The sequence below is a fragment of the Crassostrea angulata genome, chromosome 7, assembly GCF_025612915.1.
Source record: "Crassostrea angulata isolate pt1a10 chromosome 7, ASM2561291v2, whole genome shotgun sequence".
NCBI classification, from domain to species: Eukaryota; Metazoa; Mollusca; class Bivalvia; order Ostreida; family Ostreidae; genus Magallana; species Magallana angulata.
The window spans coordinates 25,957,215-25,979,102 of record NC_069117.1 but is presented as its reverse complement, the minus strand read 5'-3'; the positions used below and the strand labels follow the sequence as shown (position 1 = coordinate 25,979,102).

The 21,888-nt window shown below is 31.5% G+C and overlaps 1 protein-coding gene and 1 long non-coding RNA gene across 2 annotated transcripts; one reads left to right on the top strand and one right to left on the bottom strand.

Annotated features, from left to right (window-relative positions):
- The first annotated feature begins 2,113 nt into the window (after positions 1–2,113).
- Positions 2,114–5,757, top strand: LOC128157386 (uncharacterized). The gene is made up of 2 exons (XR_008239817.1): positions 2,114–3,401; positions 5,150–5,757. It is a non-coding gene; the product is annotated as an uncharacterized LOC128157386 (long non-coding RNA).
- Positions 5,758–5,761: 4 nt separating this feature from the next.
- Positions 5,762–21,475, bottom strand: LOC128157385 (acetylcholine receptor subunit beta-like). Its single transcript, XM_052819904.1, has 7 exons — positions 21,340–21,475; positions 21,156–21,200; positions 17,053–17,165; positions 15,530–15,786; positions 11,613–11,707; positions 10,183–10,363; positions 5,762–6,430 (listed from the first exon to the last, which is right to left on the bottom strand). The coding sequence occupies exons 1-7, from the start codon at positions 21,355–21,357 to the stop codon at positions 6,027–6,029; spliced, it is 1,113 nt and encodes a 370-aa protein (XP_052675864.1). The 5' UTR covers positions 21,358–21,475; the 3' UTR covers positions 5,762–6,026.
- Between the last annotated feature and the right edge of the window lie 413 nt (positions 21,476–21,888).

The window sequence follows — 21,888 nt, the reverse complement described above, 5'->3', positions numbered from 1 at the left end:
AATTACATAAATGAAAGAATTGACATAAAAATCGTTTTGTCCATTTTACATTTTCTGGGTGCTTTTTAATCTCACAAATTACTGATAGATAATTACCGAATGGGATTTATAATTTTACAGTTACAGAACATTACAGTTTTCTTCTGTATTTTTTCATTGTTTTTGTCTTTGCAATTGAATAAATTAAAAATGGCAATTTTCTCCTATATCAGACAATTGCATTTTTTTTTTTAAATATTTGCTCTTAACATGCAATATCTTGAACTTCGAAATCTTCGATCGTTCGAAGTCGTTTCATAATACACAAAACTGCATAATTGATGTGTAATGCTTAAGTAACAAGGGGGGGGGGGGGTATTAACTTTAAATTCATAAATACGCGTAGTACTTAAAATACACTTTTCAGTCATCTGGTTGTGTTCAAATTATTTCTGTTTGATCATTTTTTAAACACAATAGAAATTAGGAATTTGTTATCCCCAAATATTTTTCTGGAACCGAATTTTACTATATACCTCAAACTGAAAACTACTCACCATATCATATTTTTTTCTAAATCTGCAAAGCTGTATATTATTATTAATTGTTTTTCACATGTAGAGTCATATGAAAGTAAATGTGATTCTAGTGCGTAATTTCTATTGTATTTAAAAAAAATGTTGTTGCTTGAAATTCAACATAAAAAATCGAATTCAATGAATGGAGCGTCCGTCGTCACAGCCATCGTACAATATTTTCACGATTAGAGAAGAAGAGTTTGGTAAAAAAAAATTTAAATAAATGGAATAATAAATGAAAAAAAAATGGAATATCATAGTGGCATAGTGGAAGCTATTTCGACAGCATTTAAATGCCAGTTGTTGTTTTTTATAGTTCAAAGACGTGATTTTTGTGCGAACATTTTTATTTTAACTATTATATAAACCAGGCTTGGGGCGAATTACATTGTAAAGTAATGCATTACATTACCATTACTTCATGAATTTGGGCATTAAATTACCATTTCCATTACTTGATTTTCTTGAAGTAATGCATTACATTACCATTACATGAGTAAAGTAATGCATTACCATTACCATTACTTTTTTTTAAAATTAAAGCTAATAAAGAGTTTTTGCAAATGTTTCAAATATACAACACTCTTTAACATATCTACAGCTTCATGCTCAATATCAGGTTCAAATTCAATGAATAAACAAAAGTCATTCTTTATTTGCTCAATATATAATCATATTGTGGCAATATGAACAACATATTACATAAGTAAAATGATATTTATAGACATTTGGCATGATACAATATCAGATATGAAATAGAGACACGGGATAACATGCGTAACAAAAACAATTTATGAAATAATGTTGCGGTTTTTAAAAGCTAAATATAGATATATCCCCAGATTACACAAATCTTTATAATTTTGGACACTTAATTTTATAATTTATAAACAGATGAGTTTTCCCAGTTATATATCTTAATATATTTTATTCATATTTCTTTTTACGGAGGACACTTTAAGACAAAAGATTGCTGTTGCACTTTATGATCGAAGTTTCAAAGGGTTCATCTTTTAAATGCATCCATCTTCCGGGCTATATACTAAATAATTGTTTTGCAGGAGCAGACAAAGCTTGGACTGGAAAATACTCTTTGACGATCTTTATCTTAGGATATATTATGTGCAATAATAGATTAAATACATAAATCTTTTTTTTCTATTTTCTATCAGTCCAAACTAATGTACAGTGTAATTAATTTACAAGAGAGAGAGAGAGACAGAGAGAAAGAGAGAGAAAATAAGTAAGATTATTTTCAAATAGATTATAATATTGGAAGTGATACTGATTTTCATCATGGATGGACAGTGCATTCATTTTGCTTTTAAAGGTGCATGTCTGTCTCCTATTCTATTGTGACTTAGCGAAGGGAGGGGGATTGGGGTGTTTAGCACTTCTTATAACAATAGATTGTTTTGATACTTAGATTATCATGGGGGCATAGTGTGTTGTTGACACATTTCTTATTGAAGTGCAAACTAATTGGAGTAAATTGTTTAAATGATTAAAAACTCTTAATTACAACACTTTTAAAAATGTTATGAAATTGTGCTGTTATCTTTAGTAATATAAACAATTCAAAAATGAATTTTAAAAAACCTTTTTTAATAAAACATGTACAATTAAAACATTTTTTTCTCAAAAAGAATTATTTCTTTCTTCTTTAAAAATAAATATAATCAAATTCAATTTCAACTATTCATTCATTCATCACATTTTTTTTAGAGAACATGCATAAATATGCATAGTAATGCAAAGTAATGCCATGTAATGCCAGCATTACACTAGATTTTGGAAAGTAATGCATTACATTATCATTACTTGTAATGCTAATTTTGAGGCATTACACATTACTAGCATTATTTTGAAAAACATGTAATGCATTGCAATGCATTACCATTACATTTAGCATTACCCCAAGCCTGATATAAACCCATTCTTTGGACATCTTTATGATAAGAAGTCAAATATTAAATGTACATGACACGCTGTTTCAACTTTGTATAATACAGATTAAAATAAATGTGTGGGGTGACATTCGGTCCTTCACTTATTTTAAACCAATGTTAAAATCTGGTCAGTGGTAAATTACTACCAGGATACGAATTGTAAATTGCATAATGAACGCAATACGTCAGATTAGGCGGGCAGAGTATGGATACAAGTAATATGGCGATGACTAAGAGGGCACTGAACTAGTTATGTAGCATGAAAAAACTGTTTTTGTACTGGGGCTAACACAAATTTATCTACACAACCAAAGGTTGTAAACATAGAAAGGTTATATGAATGAAACCTAAATTCCAATGTTTTCACTATTGTTATTGAACATCAAATGGGTGACAATTTAGCTTGGATTGAGGCATAAGACCAGAGTAAGAACTACTTCCGATTTATAAGCAGGAACTTAAGTTGAAGCACATTATCTCTTCTTAAACAATCAGCGACTGTCCAATGTTAAGTACCAAAAAAATATATGCTGAAGAATGTTGATACACTTTTGAGCTTAAAATAGAGAAAGAAAATAGTATTCAGTTGTTCTGGTATTTAAATTATGAAAATACACCCATTTTGAAGTGTCGGTTTGCTGAGAACAGGACGTGTGTCCCACAAGATGGTAGTCTTCTTATATTATCAGTACTACTCAATGTCCTATATAGGAAATGGCCGAGTAACTCGCTTAAGTAGCCATTTCTGGTTTCAAATTGTAGTATTTATCATAATACACAGTGTATGGACGATGAAGCAGTCTGTAGTATCTCCGGTACGCACATTCATCATTGTTTCTATGCTTAACGATTTGGGATTAAATCTTATGGTGTGACGCGACATTCTGAGGAAATGGTAAGTTCACCAGGATTTTGTTTTCTGTTCATTTAGTTTTTTATATACTTGTCACTTTACTCTTGGCAGGTGCTTTCTCGATATATCAACACGTGGTTCAATGCAACTAGTTGCTTGTGTTCAAGGGTATCCAAAGATAATCGTAGAAAAAAATCTGTAAAGAAATTTGAATAATAAATCTTTTTGTTTTACGTTTTGTGCTCTTAAACAGGATCAAATCTCCCACGTAAATTACACCATTCCTTTTATTTTAAATTTAATGTTATGACCTTGGTGTACACGTGGAAAGACTTTCTTGCATCCTATAATGTATGAATTTATTTCCCAATTTCAGATATCTTCATCGATTAGTTATAAGTTGCAAAGTAATAAGTAACCTTCTGTTAATTTATTTTAGGACGCATAAGAGAGACGTCTTTCGTTATCTTTAAAACACGTTTTAAAACATACTTTACAAATAAATTCAGGATTATTAAAATTTGTATTGTTTAAATCAAAACTTAGAGCAATTGAATTGTCGTGGAAATCAATTTTCTTCGAAAAAAGATCTCGGTATCGAGATACAGGAAACTATTCAAATATTAAAGCTAAAATATTTCGATCTTTTCTTTATTTAATAAATGTTTTTGCTGAAGAATAGATCTCTAAAATCTAAAGACAGACCTGAATTGTAATTAGTTGGCCACCAAGCGTGTTAAATTACAATGAATTAGATATTGTTACTTGAATTTATCATTTAATAAAAAGAATTATTATTGGAAAAAATACTGATTTTTTTCTATGATTATTAGAATTGGACATGTTTTGACATTTTCTGCTTTAAAATTATAATTATACGGATTATTATCTTTTACATTGAAGAACTTAACATTATAATGATAAATGAGGGGTTTTTTCTTCTTCTTTCTTTCTACGATTTCAAGAAGAAAAAAATCCCTATTTTGCTTCATCAACTTCATATTACATAAGTCATTAAATCATATTTTTCACAAATATGAATCAACTGGGGTTTTCTCTTTTTTTATTTTTGAAAATAGCAGGAATCCTTTTAAGGGATTAATCTATGAGACAAAGTTTGTATTGTTGACTTTTACATCTACTGTTGTGCAAAGTAATGTTTAAACAGTCATTGCAAGTTTTAACGACTGTATAAACAGTGCATCTTAAAGCAATAGATGTAAAAATACAACAATTTAAAACGTAAACCTAGTTGAATATCAAACTTTTAGACATACAGACAACTTTTATTTTTTGAACTTGTTCATTATAAAAATTCATTTTTTATTTTCAAAAAGGCTGGGTATATATTTATGATCTAAAAGCCATTACCTACTATTTAGGTTTAAAATAAATCATTTAAAAGTAAATTTTTCATACTTGAACGTTTTTCTGTATCTTTAAAATCATCTTTTCCTCTTTAAAAGATCGATAAAATCTACAAATAGCTACGCCCATCCACGTAAACGCATATATAAAAAACAATTTTAATCTAGTAATATCTTTGATAAATGTTTTTAAATGTTTTGGTAAAAAAAAAAAATAATTTTATGACTTGTTTAACAGAGTCGAATTTTAACAATGTACATGATTACGACTCTAAATGTTGTTTGAAAAACAAAGCAACCTTTAAAAACCCGGCATTTTGTAAATTTCTAACCTAAAAGTTAGCCATTCACCAAAGTAAAATACATAGGTTCTTAATTCGCTTACTCAGGATTTATTTATTTATTTATTTGTATGTTTTGCAGGCTTTGGTCCATTTAGCATGCGTTTTTCTTCTGTTGATGGGATTACCAGCATCATCATCGAGTGATTGCGAAACTTGTTTCAGTGCATATCAATACATGTGTGTGGAAACAACGTGTTACAGAGTCCCAACCACTAGGCTATTCGATATGCGATACCGTTTTCGATGTATTAGAATGTGTCGTATGAAGAAGGACTATTGTGACTCATTGTGTTTGACTACAAAACGTTAATTCTGGTTCCGAAGGAACATATTCCATGGAATGTTACATGCAGAAAGTGACTGCTTAAAAATGCGAATTGCATACATTTGGAGGTGACCAAATGCGTATTAATGTTTATTATGATGGATTATAACAAAAAGACGATCTCATTCATGTTTTTTTTTCATACTTACAACTGTGTACCATTCATTGTCAACTTTAAAGACATTTTCTTCACATTTTTGATAGAGCCGGATTTGTTGGGCATTTTGTAATGCCAGTATGAGCGTCTCTGGATGTTCATGCATATTTTAAATTAACTGATCTCTTCATTTATCCACTATTTCACTGCCACAGTTTGATGTCGTATGTTTTGTATAAATGTTAATAAAATTATGAAAACAAGACGAAGTGACTTCATAATGTATTCACTACAAACAGTACAGATTGCAAAGAGATAGAAAAGGGATATTTTCTATGGAATTACAAAGATTGGTGGTGAAAAAAGAGTGTACATCTGTAGGCGAACTTATCCATCTGATATTGACAGACTACAGTAATTTCTTCCTTTTTTAAGCATAAAATTACATGATTGTACTTTAAATAGCAAACAAAAACTTTAAGTATTGTACAGAGACTCTTTAAGCCCAAAAGAATTCTTCTATTTCAATAAAAATCAACTATCTGGATTACATGCACACAAATACCCATATAGAAAAATGATACCAAATACTATCTGTTGAAGAATTGTGATGAGCAGGAAAAAACGAAAGAAAAGTTTATCCAAGAATTTTGTGATGATCGGCCAATTAATCTCCATCTCCTTCTGTGTTTCCAAGTCCTCGTTATTCGATTCTGTTGTTTGTTCCTTGACATCTACAACATTTGTTTCTTTTGTATTTTTGTTCCAAAAGCATTGCATTTTCCGCATTCCTGCTAATTGTCCGGCCCATCCAGTATACATTTTGACCAGAAAAGTCGGTATTGGGTCATCCTCGGAGGCGTGATGACAAGAAAGGACGATTTTTGACAGGACAACAACGGCCCCACCCGATACAACTGTGATATTTAGATATATACCTATGCAAAATATTAACAGTATTTTAATTCAGAACATTTTGGTAAATTTATCAGTAGGACCTACAAAAGTAAAAAATACAGTTATTCACCACATTTTTAATACTCATAAATTGACACCTGATATGTGTAGGTACCAACATGTTGACTTAAGTCAAAGACAGCTTTATAATCTTAGTGGCAGGATTATAGATACGCATTAAGGGAGTGAAAGTGTCTTGATAGTGATGCGTACATCCTTGTTGCTTACAATTATTTTTACTATACTAAATCATATTTTGGCAAACGAATACAGTACAAACATGTACCAACTATATACAAATATACAAATGTACATGAAAACATTGAATATTCTTAAAACAAGCATTCTGAGAGTATGTCATACAGTTTTAAAGTGATGTTGTTTTATATGCCAAGTAGATTTCTAGGAAAGTCCAACAAAACTTAGTGTCAGTAGTAAAGAAGCTACAAAAGTTCTGCTGATGAAATGTTTCTCTGGAGAAAATATATGAGCATGAGGGTTTACAGTCATCTTTATTTCCTATTTCAGCTTCAAATGGAACAATGATTGAGCATAGCACTAACCTAAAAAAAACTAGAGGTACTGTGAGCAAGCTCACAATTGATACCCCCCGCTAAGAAAAAATTATAACGCGTGTACTTTTGCTATTATAGAAAATATTGAATGAATCTATTTCACTGTCCATTTTCTATAAATAACAACTGCTTTATTTTTTAAAACTGTTAATTTTTAGCTTCTAATATTTCGATTAATACAAGACATGACACAGACAGAATTTAGCTTTTTTGAAACAATGACCTCGAACTTTCTCAATTGACCTTGGGTCACGGTCATGACACACCCTTTAATCATAAGCAATCTTTGTGTGAAGTAAGAACTTCCAATGTTTCCCCATAAGAAAGATATGGACCGGACACGAATTTTGCATTTTTTCTGCCAGTGACCTTGACCTTGCCCAAATGACCTTGGGTCAAGGTCATGACACGCCCTTAGGTCATAAGCAATCTTTGTGTGAAGTAAGAACTTCCAATGTTTCCCCATAAGAAAGATATGGACCGGACACGAATTTTGCACTTTTTCTGCCAGTGACCTTGACCTTGCCCGAATGACCTTGGGTCAAGGTCATGACACACACTTAGGTCATAAGCAATCTTTGTGTGAAGTAAGAAATTCCAATGTTTCTCCATAAGAAAGATATGGACCGGACACGATTGCACAGACAGACGGACAGACAGACAGACAGACAGACAGACAGACAGACAGACGGACAAGGTGATTCCTGTATACCCCCCCAAACTTTGTTTGCGGGGGGTATAATAATAACTTTAACACCAGTTGATAACAAGTATTGAATTCGAACTTGATAAGTAATAGTTGCTGTGTTGGACGGAATAATAAAGTTGGATCTGCATGATAAATCCTTGTTATCTCTTTTCTTATCTTCACTAATCATATGCAGTGACCCAATCACAAATATTTTTTATAAGTCAAATTTTAAAAAATTAAATTTCTTCACTAAAATACATGTTGATCAAAAGTAACAAAAGTCGGACTTGATATGTAGTTTACCATTATGAAGCTACATAGCAAGTTTCGAATCCATTCACCAAACCTTAAAGAAAAAAATTGGAGAACAAATTGAGGACGGAATGAACAGACGGTAACACAGCGATAAAGACTATTGTCCTCTCTGGTTTCACCAGCTGGGAACAAATAAAGGACAGTTTTCTTGTAGAGAACATCGTATTGGATAAACATTGAAGGACGCGACACATGTACTGATTTAAATATTTGATTTGAACATACTTTTATTGTACATATATACAATTGGGGTCTATAAAACTTTACATGTTTTCATGTTTTCGTTAAAAACATGTTTGTAAGTCAAGCTTTGAGATTATGAAATACATGAAGAGTACGGGTTTTCTACTGTACAAGACACACAGGACGATGCTTGCTGCGGGAGCAATGACCCTGTCCTGTATCTATCGAACTGTAAAAAAACGAGTACTTTAAATGATTTGTGATATTACCTTCGAATAAACTCAGAAATATACATTTTAAAATGCATGCTTAACAGGATTTGAAACAAATTCAAGGTTTGGTCATATTTTCTCAGTCACGGGTATAACACTCAATATGATGGGTGTGCTGACAACTTGCAATAGGTCTGTTGATAATAACGAAAAGAAGGATATATTACATTATTTAGTTTTCTGAAATATTCTTTTCAGTTACTGATAAATTATGATTTGTTTTATTTTTCCAGTCTTTATCGCAGTCGGTCATTTTGTCCCAACCTGTTTATAGAATTTTTTTAAGGATGACGTTTACTCAGAATGAAAAAAAATTCCACTGATGATAATAAAAAACCAACTATTGTGTGTTATAGACCTTTTATTGTAGTGTTATTTTTTATTTTCAAATAAGTAGGTCAATGACCTACTTTTTGAGTTAATGGCCATTGTATATTTTTGGAAAATTAAAGGAAAATCACTTAAAATTTTACACTATGATTGAGATTTTCTTAATTGTAAAAATAATTATTATTGCTCAACACTTTTGAAAATGAAATACAATTTATGAATGGCAGTGACACTAAATATATACAAAGCATTAAGTTTTCCTTCACAATTTTTAAAAATATTCCAGTCCGAATTTCCTCTATCACTTTTCAAATTCCTACCCATTTTTGATCCAATTTTACAAAAACTTGAATGATGATAATACAAAAACATTTATAGTATTAAACTACTTATATTGATCTTATTCTGTTGGCATATAATTTATATGATGTCAATGATCAAAATTTTGAGATATTGTGTGTTTTCTCGTTTTTAAGCATATTTCAATATTTTTTAAATTCATGCCATACGGTTATTATAATAAATAAATGAAGGAAAAATACCAGAAAATATGCAAAAGTATATAGACTAAAATATAAAATCTTTACTTTTAATATTAGAGTACTTCCAAAAATGTTTTAGCAGAAAACAAAATCTGCAAAATTTAGTCCGAATTTCCTCTGTTTGGCTAAAAGTCTATTTTTGTTTTGGCATAATTCCATAATATAGTAGAAATATCGAATGTTATGTCAATAATAATTCATTTCACAGATACTTTTTGTGTTTAGAACAAATTTTACTCATGACATTTAACTTTATAACAATCCGAATTCGAGAACTCAAACCCTGAGTAAACAACACCCTTAAGTTATGGTTTGGTGAGTAGCATTTAAACTTCTTTTGTAGCTTCATAATAATGCTGCCTAAAACTCAGTCAGTACGTCGATTGAATTTTAATAAGAACGAAAACATTTCATCCTGCAGATTTCACTGAATCATTTATCTAGCACAGCAGTGACCACTTTTCAAGCAAGACTTGCGTTACTTTTCATCAATAGGTGTGAAAGTTATCATTTGTTTTAGAAAAAAAATTCTCTCGAAATCCTATTTATGATTTGGTTAGTGCTACACCGGTGCTACGAGTTACCTAGATTGACCTAAATGTACTTACATGGACTAAAAAATTATGAAGAAATGAATATTATTAACATTGTTTTTAATTGGGTTGATCCTTAATAATATATTCTGCACTTTCTTCAGTTCTGCATGTATATGTATTTTGCACATAAAAGCACAATTGGTTTGAATTTGGGTAGTTGGTAGAGGGCATGTATTGCTTAATATGCAATACTCTCCGAATGCTTGTTACAAGAATGCTAAATACTCACTGAGATATGCTACGTTTAAAGACACCGTCGGTAAACTATCTGCCGCCATTGTGAGATAAACAGCGTAAGCTAGCAGCGTTGTTAAAGAGTATCCCATTCGTTCCCCACTGTCAGGTGGTAATACAAAAGCTCCCGATATCAGAAACCCTATCATCACGGTCGGCAAAAATATGTTCAGTACCTAAGGAAGATAACTAATCAATTAAAATCTAAATTGAATTAAATTATTACATGGGCTTTAACATGATTTGAAATGTGGTAACAAAAAATAAAAAACTGTTAAAACTTTGAAGATGACTTGATAACTCAAATATAATTAGAAAAAATAGAATATAATAGAAAAATATACTTTTACTAGAAAGTTTGCCCTAGCAACGATATAATTACATTTTAATATTTTCCCATGATAAAAACGTTTAAATCGTAAAGAGAGTCCAGAACCTTGATACCAAGACAATTAAAATTAATATAGATATATATACGTGTGATTTTAATAGACAGATGCGCATATTCCAGTAAACTGTTTAAAAATAAAATTTATTTTAATGAGGTTACATTAAGGTTATATTACCAGTTCCCACAATTTTAAACAAATGCGAAGACCCTTCGGCTGCCTTTTTGCATGGTGTATGTGTAATTTGGTGTGTTTTATTTGCAAAGTAAATTACCATTTAAAGGTTACATTAAGGTTACATTAAGATTACATTTAAAAAAAAATGACATAGGCCTTTGGTTTTGTTTGTCCTTCAGACAATTCGTTTTGGGGCATTTATTAAGTTCTTAACCCAAGGAAATATGTCTCGTCACTTTTAAGTTCAGCGTGATTTTATTCTATTTCGTAACAAATTGTTACTATAAATAAATCAGGATTATACTGTTATATTTCTCAATTTCTGATGCAAACACATTAAAGAGATAACTTATTAAGAGCGTCTTAAAAACATTAAAGATGATATCGATCATGTTTATTTTAAAAACAGTTAAGAGTAAACTCGATTATAGAGAAGTTTTACGCAACTAAGATATCTAAGACATCGCTATATTCGTGTTCGTACTAAGAGGGGTTTACTGTATTTAGAATTGAACATGATCTAGACTGTTTTATTTTTGAAAAAAAATCATTTTTCAAACATATGTAGTTAGGTGGTAAGATAAAAAGTGATTCAAATGCAATGTGTGCATGATTACAAAGTGCTTCTAATAAGGTTACATAAAGCTGTTTTCCAAAACAACGTTTTAAACAAGAGGAGTCGATGGTCGTCGTCATTTGATACCCTTCTCCTTAAGAAGAAAAGCTTTATGTAAAGATACAGGAAAAAACTTTTGGGGTTTCTTTTTCTATACTTAAAATTAGTTTACAGGTAAACAAAACATATTGTAGGTATATCTGATGCATGTTGACCTTCGAGCCTTCTGAAATAATAACATACTTGATATATAGGACGCCGCCTAAAAGTCAAATCAAATGATAACGTTGGAACCTGTTGGTGTCCTCTTGTAATTGCTTTAGACTTCTCAGCATCACCTAACAGACACAAAATTAACTTACTAGTAAATCAATGTAGATTAAGGGTGTCAAATAAAAAATTATACATATGTACATAACTGCCTGACAAAGAATTATCTATAAATCAATTTACATGAACAGAAGTGCGTGTAGCAGGGAATGAATTTTGTAAATGTTTTGAAAACAAAACAAAACCTTGATGACAATATGATACAATATTGCAGACAACTGCTTATTTTAATTTAAGAGACCTTCTCACCGACCTCACTATTTTAATTCAATATTCTTTATTGTACAGGTTTTTTAGCCCACCAAAATCTCATGTTCCCTTTATAGTGGAAATAACTTTAATCAAAGTACCGAAGAACTGACGGGAGTTGATTTTATCGATGGTTATTTATTTGAAAATCAATGATATGTTATTTTGCATGACAAGTACAGGTAGTTTCTAATCTGTATTTGAATTAAGCACTTTTTTATAATATGAATTTTCGGACTTTTTCGATTCAAGAATGTTGATAAAACCCCATTTGAATTATTTTAAGTAACATTTAAAGGTAGAATAAATTCAATCAAACTATGTATGAGTGATATAAATATTTCTGGAAAATGTATGGATCCAAGCAATATTGAACTCTCGTCTCCTTCAACCAAACGCTCGGCTCTCGCCGTTAATCTCCGACAAGCAAGAGAGACTCTCTGCTTGTCGGAGATTTACGTAGACAGCCGAGCGTCGAGTTGAACGAGACTACATTGAACTCTGGCGTAAGAATACATACAACTACAAAAAATATCTAAATTGTTCGTACCATTTAAAATCTGACTATTTTTAAGGTATTTAAGGTAGTCCTATACTCGGCACTAAATGGGCTCAATCATTAAAAGCTTAGCTTTAAATGACAAATATACATTCTAGCAATACATATACAAAAGAAAATATGTATGTTTACATGCTAGTTTGTTTGTTATCACCTCTCAGACGGGTGTACCCTCTTGCGAATATTATTGACAATTATGAAATTTGCCAGACGTCCGTTTTTCCTAAAAATAATTACCAATTTTGGGAAAATTAGAACTGAACATACAAAATAGAGTATAAATATTTATTTAAGCCATATCTGATCAATAATTTTGCGCAAATTTTTGTAAGTAAGTACGCTTTATGGACCTGATGTATCAAAATAGAATACAAAAAATGCAATGCTAGTATCGCGTTTGGTATTTTTTTTTTTTTACTATTTTATGGACTCAAACTTAAATTTATGGTGTTTATTCTATAGATTGACATCTTAGAAAAAAGATTTTGTAAAATAAATTATATGTTGATGGATTACTTTTCACCCTATAAGCTTTAAACCAAGTATACCCTGACGAAAAAAAAAACCGTAAAAATCTCACATTTTGCTACAGTTTTCTGCCTAGATCTGTCAACAATGTTAGATATCATTTAAACATTAATTAATTGACGATTGATCCAATTAGAAATAGCCTTTGTCTCTAAATTTAAACCGGTTTTGGTAAAAGAAAAAGAAACATGGGGGGGGGGGGGCAAAACAAAGAAGATATTAGCATACCTGAGATCCTGGTTAATCAGAAACTTCGTTTTCCATTTTACTTTAACAGACTCGAGTTTCTCAACATTAATCATTTCTATCTCTCATAGAATACATATATTACCTTTCTAATTGTTTATTATTGCCATTGTTTACAACAGCGAAATAGAGTAAAATCAATACCGGATATCAAAAACGCTTTGTAAAAGTCAAACCAATATTGTGAAATCCGTATTATGACGTAGTGCGATACTAGGACTACTTTAAAAATATGTTTCCTTGAAAAACAATGCTTTAGCATACAATATTTCGGATTTATCAATTATTCTCAAGAAATAAGTCTTGTCAGCGGCGATGATTTGTGCTTTGGTCCAAACACTGTTTCACTTTCGGTTTGTCAGAGTAACTGCATAGGAGAGTTGAATAAAATCATCTCCCAAAAAGGTAAAACTAGGTTGGAGTAGTTTAAAAATCTTCTTTTCAAAAACCAAACACTGTGTACTATCCAAACTCTATAATAAGTTTTTTGACACCATTGTAGCTTGTAAAAATTGTGATCTCCCACACCCCATCCCCAACCGGTAAGGAAATGTTCCCAACACTAATAACTAAATCAAAGTACTGAAGTACTGAAAGCTGGGCTCTTTTGGCGTGTCTTTATGCATATTGTGTAGTAAAGACTGAAAGTCTCTCTCTCTCTCTCTCTCTCTCTCTCTCTCTCTCTCTCTCTCTCATATGCTTTTAATGTCTGCAAAGCGTCAGATAGCGACCAAATTAAGCGGCTATTAACAAAAATATGTCTGTCTAGTAGAAAAAAGTTCAACAGTTGTTGCCTTGAATTTTGCAACAAGTGTTATATAATCAATCCCCATTTCTCCTACGCACAGCAAAGTAGTTCATGGAAATTCATGCGCATTGTATGTGTCCAAAATGCATATTCGTGTTTTTAAAACACGTTATCAATAAGAAAACTAAAAAAGATAGACAATTCTCTCAAAATTAAAAAGAAGAAACAAAATGCCAACACTTTTGACAAAACTTAGCTCTTTGTGTAACTATTTGGTATAGTGGAAGCTTTTACTTTGACGCTGTTTGGTTTTTTGTAGTGACATTGGCGATTTGCCTGCCTACAGCCAGGACTCTGCTTTCAGCAGAGCCCGGCTAAAAATCAGAAAACGACACTCAAATAACTCTTCTGAAAAACTTTAAGACTTTAAATTTTTTGAAATATATTATAGAAGTCATATGCTACATCTACATACACTAACAAAACCTATCAATAATAAACTGATTCTCATTGGATTTGTTAAAATGGGAATCAGTATCTTTGTTATAGCTGAAAAGTCTAAACAGGGTTATCCCAGCTCATTAATTTTATTTGGAAAACTGTGCCAGATAAATATGCCAATTGCAAGGTAGCATTTTTTAAGCCCATCAAAGCTTTATCTATTAAAAAAACCATTTTGATGCATATGTGATATATGATAGATTATTGCTTTAGAATATATTTGGAATTTCCTATTTGAATAAAAAAAACTTCCTACATGTATAGGAATTTAAATTCTTCCATAGGATTTTACTATCCGATAGGAAATAATAATTTCCTACAGGAGGCTTCTACAGGAAAACAACTTGTCTGAATCAAATTCCTGCAGGAAACATCCAATTTTGATAGGAATTTGAGAAAGTCCTATAGGATTTTTAATACTAGTATTTCCTGTAAGAAAGTTATTTCTCCCATGGGACTTATTGTTTTTTCCTATGGGATAATATTTACTTAAGGTATTTATTTCACCTTTCAGGTGAGACACATTAAACACAAAAGTGGTTATATATTTCTATACAATGATTTCTTATTTGGTATATATGGATTTTTACGAAACTTTACCTGAAGCGGGTACAAAATAACACCTTGGCACTGACATGATTATCCTGCACAATTTCTTAGTTATTTTATTTGTGCACTTAACAGCATGAACATTTATGTTGAGAAAAACAACTTGTAACAAATAGTTAATTACCGATTTAGAAACCCTGATATATATTTTTCGTGTCAAAAGTGCCATGGCAGTGTTCTAAAGAACAAATTTTGCTATTTTCATGACAAAGAATTTCTTTTAAGTTATTTTTCTAGTCTATACACGTACATTGAATTTTTTTCATGCAGTATGCTTGCATACAACATTATATATATAAATTTTTTTCTTGCTGAAGGACTGTTAAAAGAGTCGTATTACATCACTATGATCAAATAACTTCTGTAGGATAATTATATAATACTTCTTACCTGTGTATTCCCATTCACCATTCTCAATGTAAAATGATGTTGATACCCCTTTTGTAACAAACGCTATTTCAGCTTCGTTATATCCCCAAGATGCTATCACAAGCCTGCATGTCTGCGTGTCAAAAGGATAATACGTGGCGTAAGTGTCACACGACACTTTCATCACTTTGAGCATAAGGTACTCACAACTGCCATCGTTAGCAACACGGATGGGATTCTGGTTGTCTGGGTCCATAAGGATATCAAGTTCGTCAATGCTACAAATTATTTGCATTGTTATGATAATAATTAAAAGTTAAAATTTAGTATAATCTATTAGCGTTAAATGTGTACATTTACATAATAAGTATTATTATTACAAAAGATTTTTATTTTTTTCAGCTCTTTTTCGATTCGTGACTTTCTATTTGTTACGTGTTCATGATAAACATGTAATAATTTAAGAGTGTTATCTCAAAATATCGTAGACAAGTGGTGTTATGTCAGTTAATCGAAGACACAGGAATAGAAAACTTACGTCACAAGGGGATACACATGTACCATCATTTTTCATTACAATTACGTTTCGATATCAAGTACTGTATGAGATTGAATTAGTAAAATGAAAGTATTCTAGATCATAGATTAGACACGAGGAAAAAACAAGAAAATTTAAAGTTAATATGATAACATTAGAATTGTGGGATAAGTACTTTTCAAATGAAAAATAATATAAAATAAAACACAATTTTAAATTTGTTAATTATATATTTTACTCAATAAAGGTTTTGGCTATAACGAATTTTTATTATAAATATCTAATTAGCGCGTCTCGTAAAAAATGGAAGTTTGAAACTCACAGAACAACGTCAGCGTTTGGGTGCTAGAAAATCATTTTGTGAATGGACAAGTATGATGACGTCAAGATACAATAGAGATCCCGACCGATATATAGGTAAATGGACGACAAAACGCTGAACGACACAATTTGGTAAGATAGACCTTAGACAGAGGGTAATACAGGGCAAGTTTGGAGTCGGCAGATCGTTTGTGTTTATGATATGTTTTTATTTTTTTCAAAAACTAGAAATATAGATATTCACCCAATATAAATGTTCAAAAAAATGTTTTTGGTCCAATATATTTTCGAAAAAAGAACGTAAACGTTATCGGCAATGATGCAAATTGCACCGCCTGGCTAAACTTGTCGTAACTATTTTTTCTTGCTGTATGATAAAATTGCAGCAAACAAATTTGAAGTTTTGTGCTCTGTCTTAGTAATTTGGGACAACCCTCGTAATTACTACCATCTTCTTGGCTAAATCTACATGGAATGAAAAAAATTGGTCATATTCCGATATAATTTGACAGAAGCTATTATGGTAGACTGGAAAATGTGCAGTTACTGTCTATGATAAAGATTGTGAATCAAGAAATGAGAGAGAGAGAGAGAGAGAGAGAGAGAGAGAGAGAGAGAGAGAGAGAGAGAGAGAGAGAGAGAGAGAGAGAGAGATGGGGTTAAAATTGTGATTTGAAAATCTAACCTGTTCAGGAGAACTAACGATGGAAACCAAGTGTATTTTCCTGTAGTAAACATAGTTATGATGGACGAATACGCTGCATTTGATGACCAATCCAAACGAGAGTCTGTCCATTCCTACAGATAAGATAAAATCAACAAATTAATTTTAATGAACCAGTTGCTGTCCTTTAAAAGAGACTGTAATACGTGGACCATATGCATGTTTTTAATGGAAATACGAAAGGCATAGGTTATCCGAGATTCCTCCGACTCTATCCTTTAATATTGACAATTGCAGGGTAGACCTTCGATTGCAAAAGTGCAATGATGAATAATAGAAGCAAGTCTGTATATTGCCTTTAATCACGTATAACTATGACCTTTTTACCTCAAATTAAAAAAGGTCCATACCTGTTAAATAATTATGAACTATATTAGTGAAAATAACATGTACAGTAAGTGATGACCATCTATCTGGCGAATTTACATGTAGCTAGCTATTTGTTCACTCATTCCGCACCTCGCACTACTTTGTTGAGAAATGCGGTGACACCCTCGTATAAATTTTCAATTGCATATTTTGATGCTTTTTTTGGAGATTCAAACTTTTATACAGTCACATAATTATTCAATCATGCTTTGCCTTGCATTCGTAAGAATTTCACTGATTTTTAAGTACACTACATGTAGCTTCGCCTTCTAATAGTAAAGTTAAGCTATTTTGGAAAACAAAACATTTATGCATGTTTTAGTAAAATAATACATGTCATGATGCTGACAGTCGATATCAAATGCTGATAATTTCTTTAAAAGGAATACTTCGTTTCTATATTGTTTACCGACATTAAAAAGTGCTCGTGGCATGGAATCACGATCCCGTATCAGATAAACATTATAGCCTATTCACATCCCACTCAAACAATAGTCTCATTCAACCAGACGGTCGACTGTCTCCGTAAATCTCCGACAAACAATCTCAGCTTGTCGGAGATTTACGGAGACAGCCGAGCGTCTGGTTGAACAAGACTTATAATTGACTACTCAAACCGAAGATCAAATTATTGGCAAACGCCTAGGTGACCTAGACTAGTGCTAGCCTGTTCCAGGGCCTAACCACAATTCTGCACAGGAACCAGGATAGCATCCGCTTTAACCACGCTTATATATTTTTCTGAGTGGACCTTTAAATAACTGGTGATTAAATGTTGGACAAAACACTTATAGAACATTAAAGTACCATTGTGTTTTATTTACCATAGCTATTGGTATCATGTCATGACGTCACATAATACAGTGGTTCACATGTTGCAACGCTTTTGTTGACAAGCCATTAGTGTTTAATCGTTTTTGTGCCGTGTGTGATCGTTCGTGTATCCTGCGTGTTCGTGGGGGTATCAGAAAAAATGAATTGCGATATAACCTCGTGCGTGATTTGGTAGATTTTTTTCGTTTTGTAACTTTTTGCGGAATGCCGAGAATTATTGAATTAAAATAATGGCGAGAAATTTTACCGAAATGGTATGCTCTCTTTACATATCATAGAATAGGATTGACAATTGTAAATCTTCCGATCCCTAATGGTTTACGGTTCGAAAGATTTTTTGTCAACCATTTGTTGGTTTCATTTAATATATAAACCAAATTATATAGTCATGTACATGTACAAATGTATATTGTACTGATTACAATGTACAACATTTAAACAATAAAATGCTGACATGGTTTATATTTGCATCTTTTTATTAACAAATTGATAAATTGGTCGGAAATAGTCAGAAAAATTAACTAAATTATCGTTAATGTACGTCAGTTCGTTAGTTGAAGGAAACAGTTAAATCGTCTTTTATGAGAACATGAGTCTGACATCATCATGATTATTTCATGCAGTCCGTGATTTTTCTTAGATTGCTAAAGGTTTTCAACGATCGATAAACGTGGCGTGTATATTTCAGTCCTTTCAATTTCTAGAGAGCTATGAATTACAATCAATTTTCGTAAGAAATAGAGGGAATCTTACTTGGTGGATGTAAATACATTATTTTCACGAATGACAGAAACGAACAAATGACAGAAGCAAATAAACATAAATTTCGATATGCCGAATAATTAAGGTGAATATAAAGTGATACTTTCTCTTGATTTTCTATTAAAAACAACTTGAGATGGGTCAATTTAGAACCATTATAACAAGGCCTTGGACTTTCAGAAGGATGTAAATATCTATTTCTTGCGTCAAAACAAGTTAAAATGACGCTGGTTTTAAGCGAAATATACACCGATTGCGTAGCCTTCGCTCAAAAGCCAGACAAATCTTGTTGATTTCAAAGAGCCGTTACTGAGCGGCAAGCAATGAAAAAGACAGGCCTACGTCACATTGCCGTTTGACACAACTACCCAAAGTCCAAGCTCTTCTTAAAATGATTCTAGGTACATGTAAAATGTTTTTGGTAAATAGTTTTTTTCTAATAGTCTTCGTATTTTGACTCATTATCATTACTGTTAAAGATACTGAGGCATTTATACACGAGGGGAATTAAGTAACATGTTACCCATTCCCCGTCATACATTGAAATGAAACGATCATTCAATAATTTTTTTTGTTTTTTCAACCAAAAATTCAATACTCAGTCTTAATAATTATCTATTTTTTTTACATTATGTTGATATCAATTTGAAGTTCGATCTATCATTATTGCCTTTAAATAGTTTATCTGACAGCATGAATCTGAAAAAAAAACCACTAACCAATATTCATATAATATTTTTTTTAAATATGAATGCATCACTTTTACAAAAAATATCTTTGATCAACGAAAATCCATGTTAAAGAGACCTAAATCTCGACAAACTTTACTCAGTCGAACTCTTTTCATTCCCACCTTTTAAAGGGGCATGGTCACGATTTTGGTCAAATATCATTTTTCCAATTTCATTATTTACAGTGCTTCAGTATGGCATTTTTAATAGGCAACCGAGGTTTGAGTGACATTTGTTGAGTTATAAGCAAGTTACAGAGCTTGAAATTCTTTACATTTTTAACTTTGAAGTGAAAATTGCAGTTTTAGACCCAAAATGAATGTTTTTAACATTAAGAACTGTTTATTTATGCTTAAAATGAATAAAACGATAAGCTGGAAAAAGACATTTCACTGGTATATTGAACCTTTGTAAACAAATACGGGACACGAGCTTTGTTTACATGACAAAGAATTGTGAGCTCTGTGTCTTGCTTATATCTGTACGAGTGACTCTCAAATTTTATTTCATCAATAGAAACTTATATCTAAAGCATTGTAAATAATAAAAACAGAAAACTAAATGACAAAAATCGTGACCATGCCCCTTTAAATGTTCTTCAAAAAATATTCGTTGCACCCTTGCTCACTTTAATGTTTTGTCGCTTTTTAATTTTCAACATTTTTTTCTTTTTCCTCTACAAAGGTTTTAGCAAATCTCGACGTTACCAATTTTATTCTGCTCCAGACACAACAAAGTGACATAATTTTAAAGGGCAACTACCCTTCTTTGAATAAATGATTTGATAAGGCAAATAATCGGAATAAAAAGAACGTATTCGGAACGCAGGATTTGTAATAAGTAATATGAAATGTCAAGAAAAGTAGACGAAGCGCCATATTGCCGAATATCAATCCCACCAGTCTGAGATAGAAATATACCCAGCAGTCACGTGTCATGTTTAAACCAATGAAAGTGTGTTACATTTCAGTCCGAGGGAAACAAAGATTAGTAAATTAGACGGCCGCATTCACGTGACTTGTCTTATCCAGGTCATTCAAGTTATACTAGTCCGCGGCAAAGTAAAGTGTTACATGCATCATACCCAGTTACACGCATTCTGCGTCAGTTTAATTCGTCAGCATTCTTAACATTTGCAGCGAATGATATTAATTTATCGCATCATTTTATTTCTAAGACTTGCAATTTGATAAAATGTAAAATATAACATTAATTTTATCAATCACCTGGCCGAGTCTCGCTACATTTTCTCTATTAATACAAGTTTGTCATCAAGCTAAGGAAATGTTTAGTATATGTATGTATTTCTTTATTTATATAATTATTTTATAAAATATTCAATATTGAATCATTACAATGGTAACTTACAAAAGTAAAAAATCCAACGGCCGTCATTGAACCTTCTGCAATGTCCTGTAATAAGAAAAAAGGCCTAGTATTAAGATAAAATTGATTTATACTTTTTCTTACTTAAAGTCGTGGATACGTGTGTGATTTTTTTTTTATTTTTAAAAAAGAATGTAAGATGCGGTACGTTTCATATTCCACTTACTAAGTCTAGTAAAGACATCGGATACAGTTTGATTGTTACGTTAACAGTGTCGTCTGGCCTAACTAAACTATCATAGCTATTGGTCGTCCACAACAAGGTTCTTAAATTCGCTTCGTTAGTAATCCTTGTACTCACCGACTCTATTGAGAGAGAAAACAAAAAAGAAAACAGTGTATGAATTCAAAGCAATATGATCTGTAATCTTCGAAATATATATTTTTCTGTTTCAAAAAAAATAATAATAAATAAATAAACGTGCAATTACAAAATTTCTGCTTGAAAGCATTACGTTTAATGAGACTTTAACTCAGCGTTGAATTTAATAGAAAGAATTTTTTTTTTTTTTGAAATCAAATATAAAACAAACGATTGTTTTTACAATGCGATAATATGTCAAAATCCAGTGCTGCTGCTCGACGACTCAGCTGGCATAATTACATAATGCTTATTAAACTGTTTTCGTGATTCTCACCTTTGAAGCTTATGATTAGAATACAAAAGAAGAGAAATACGAAAATACTCCTTGAATCCATAGTTAAACACAGTAGT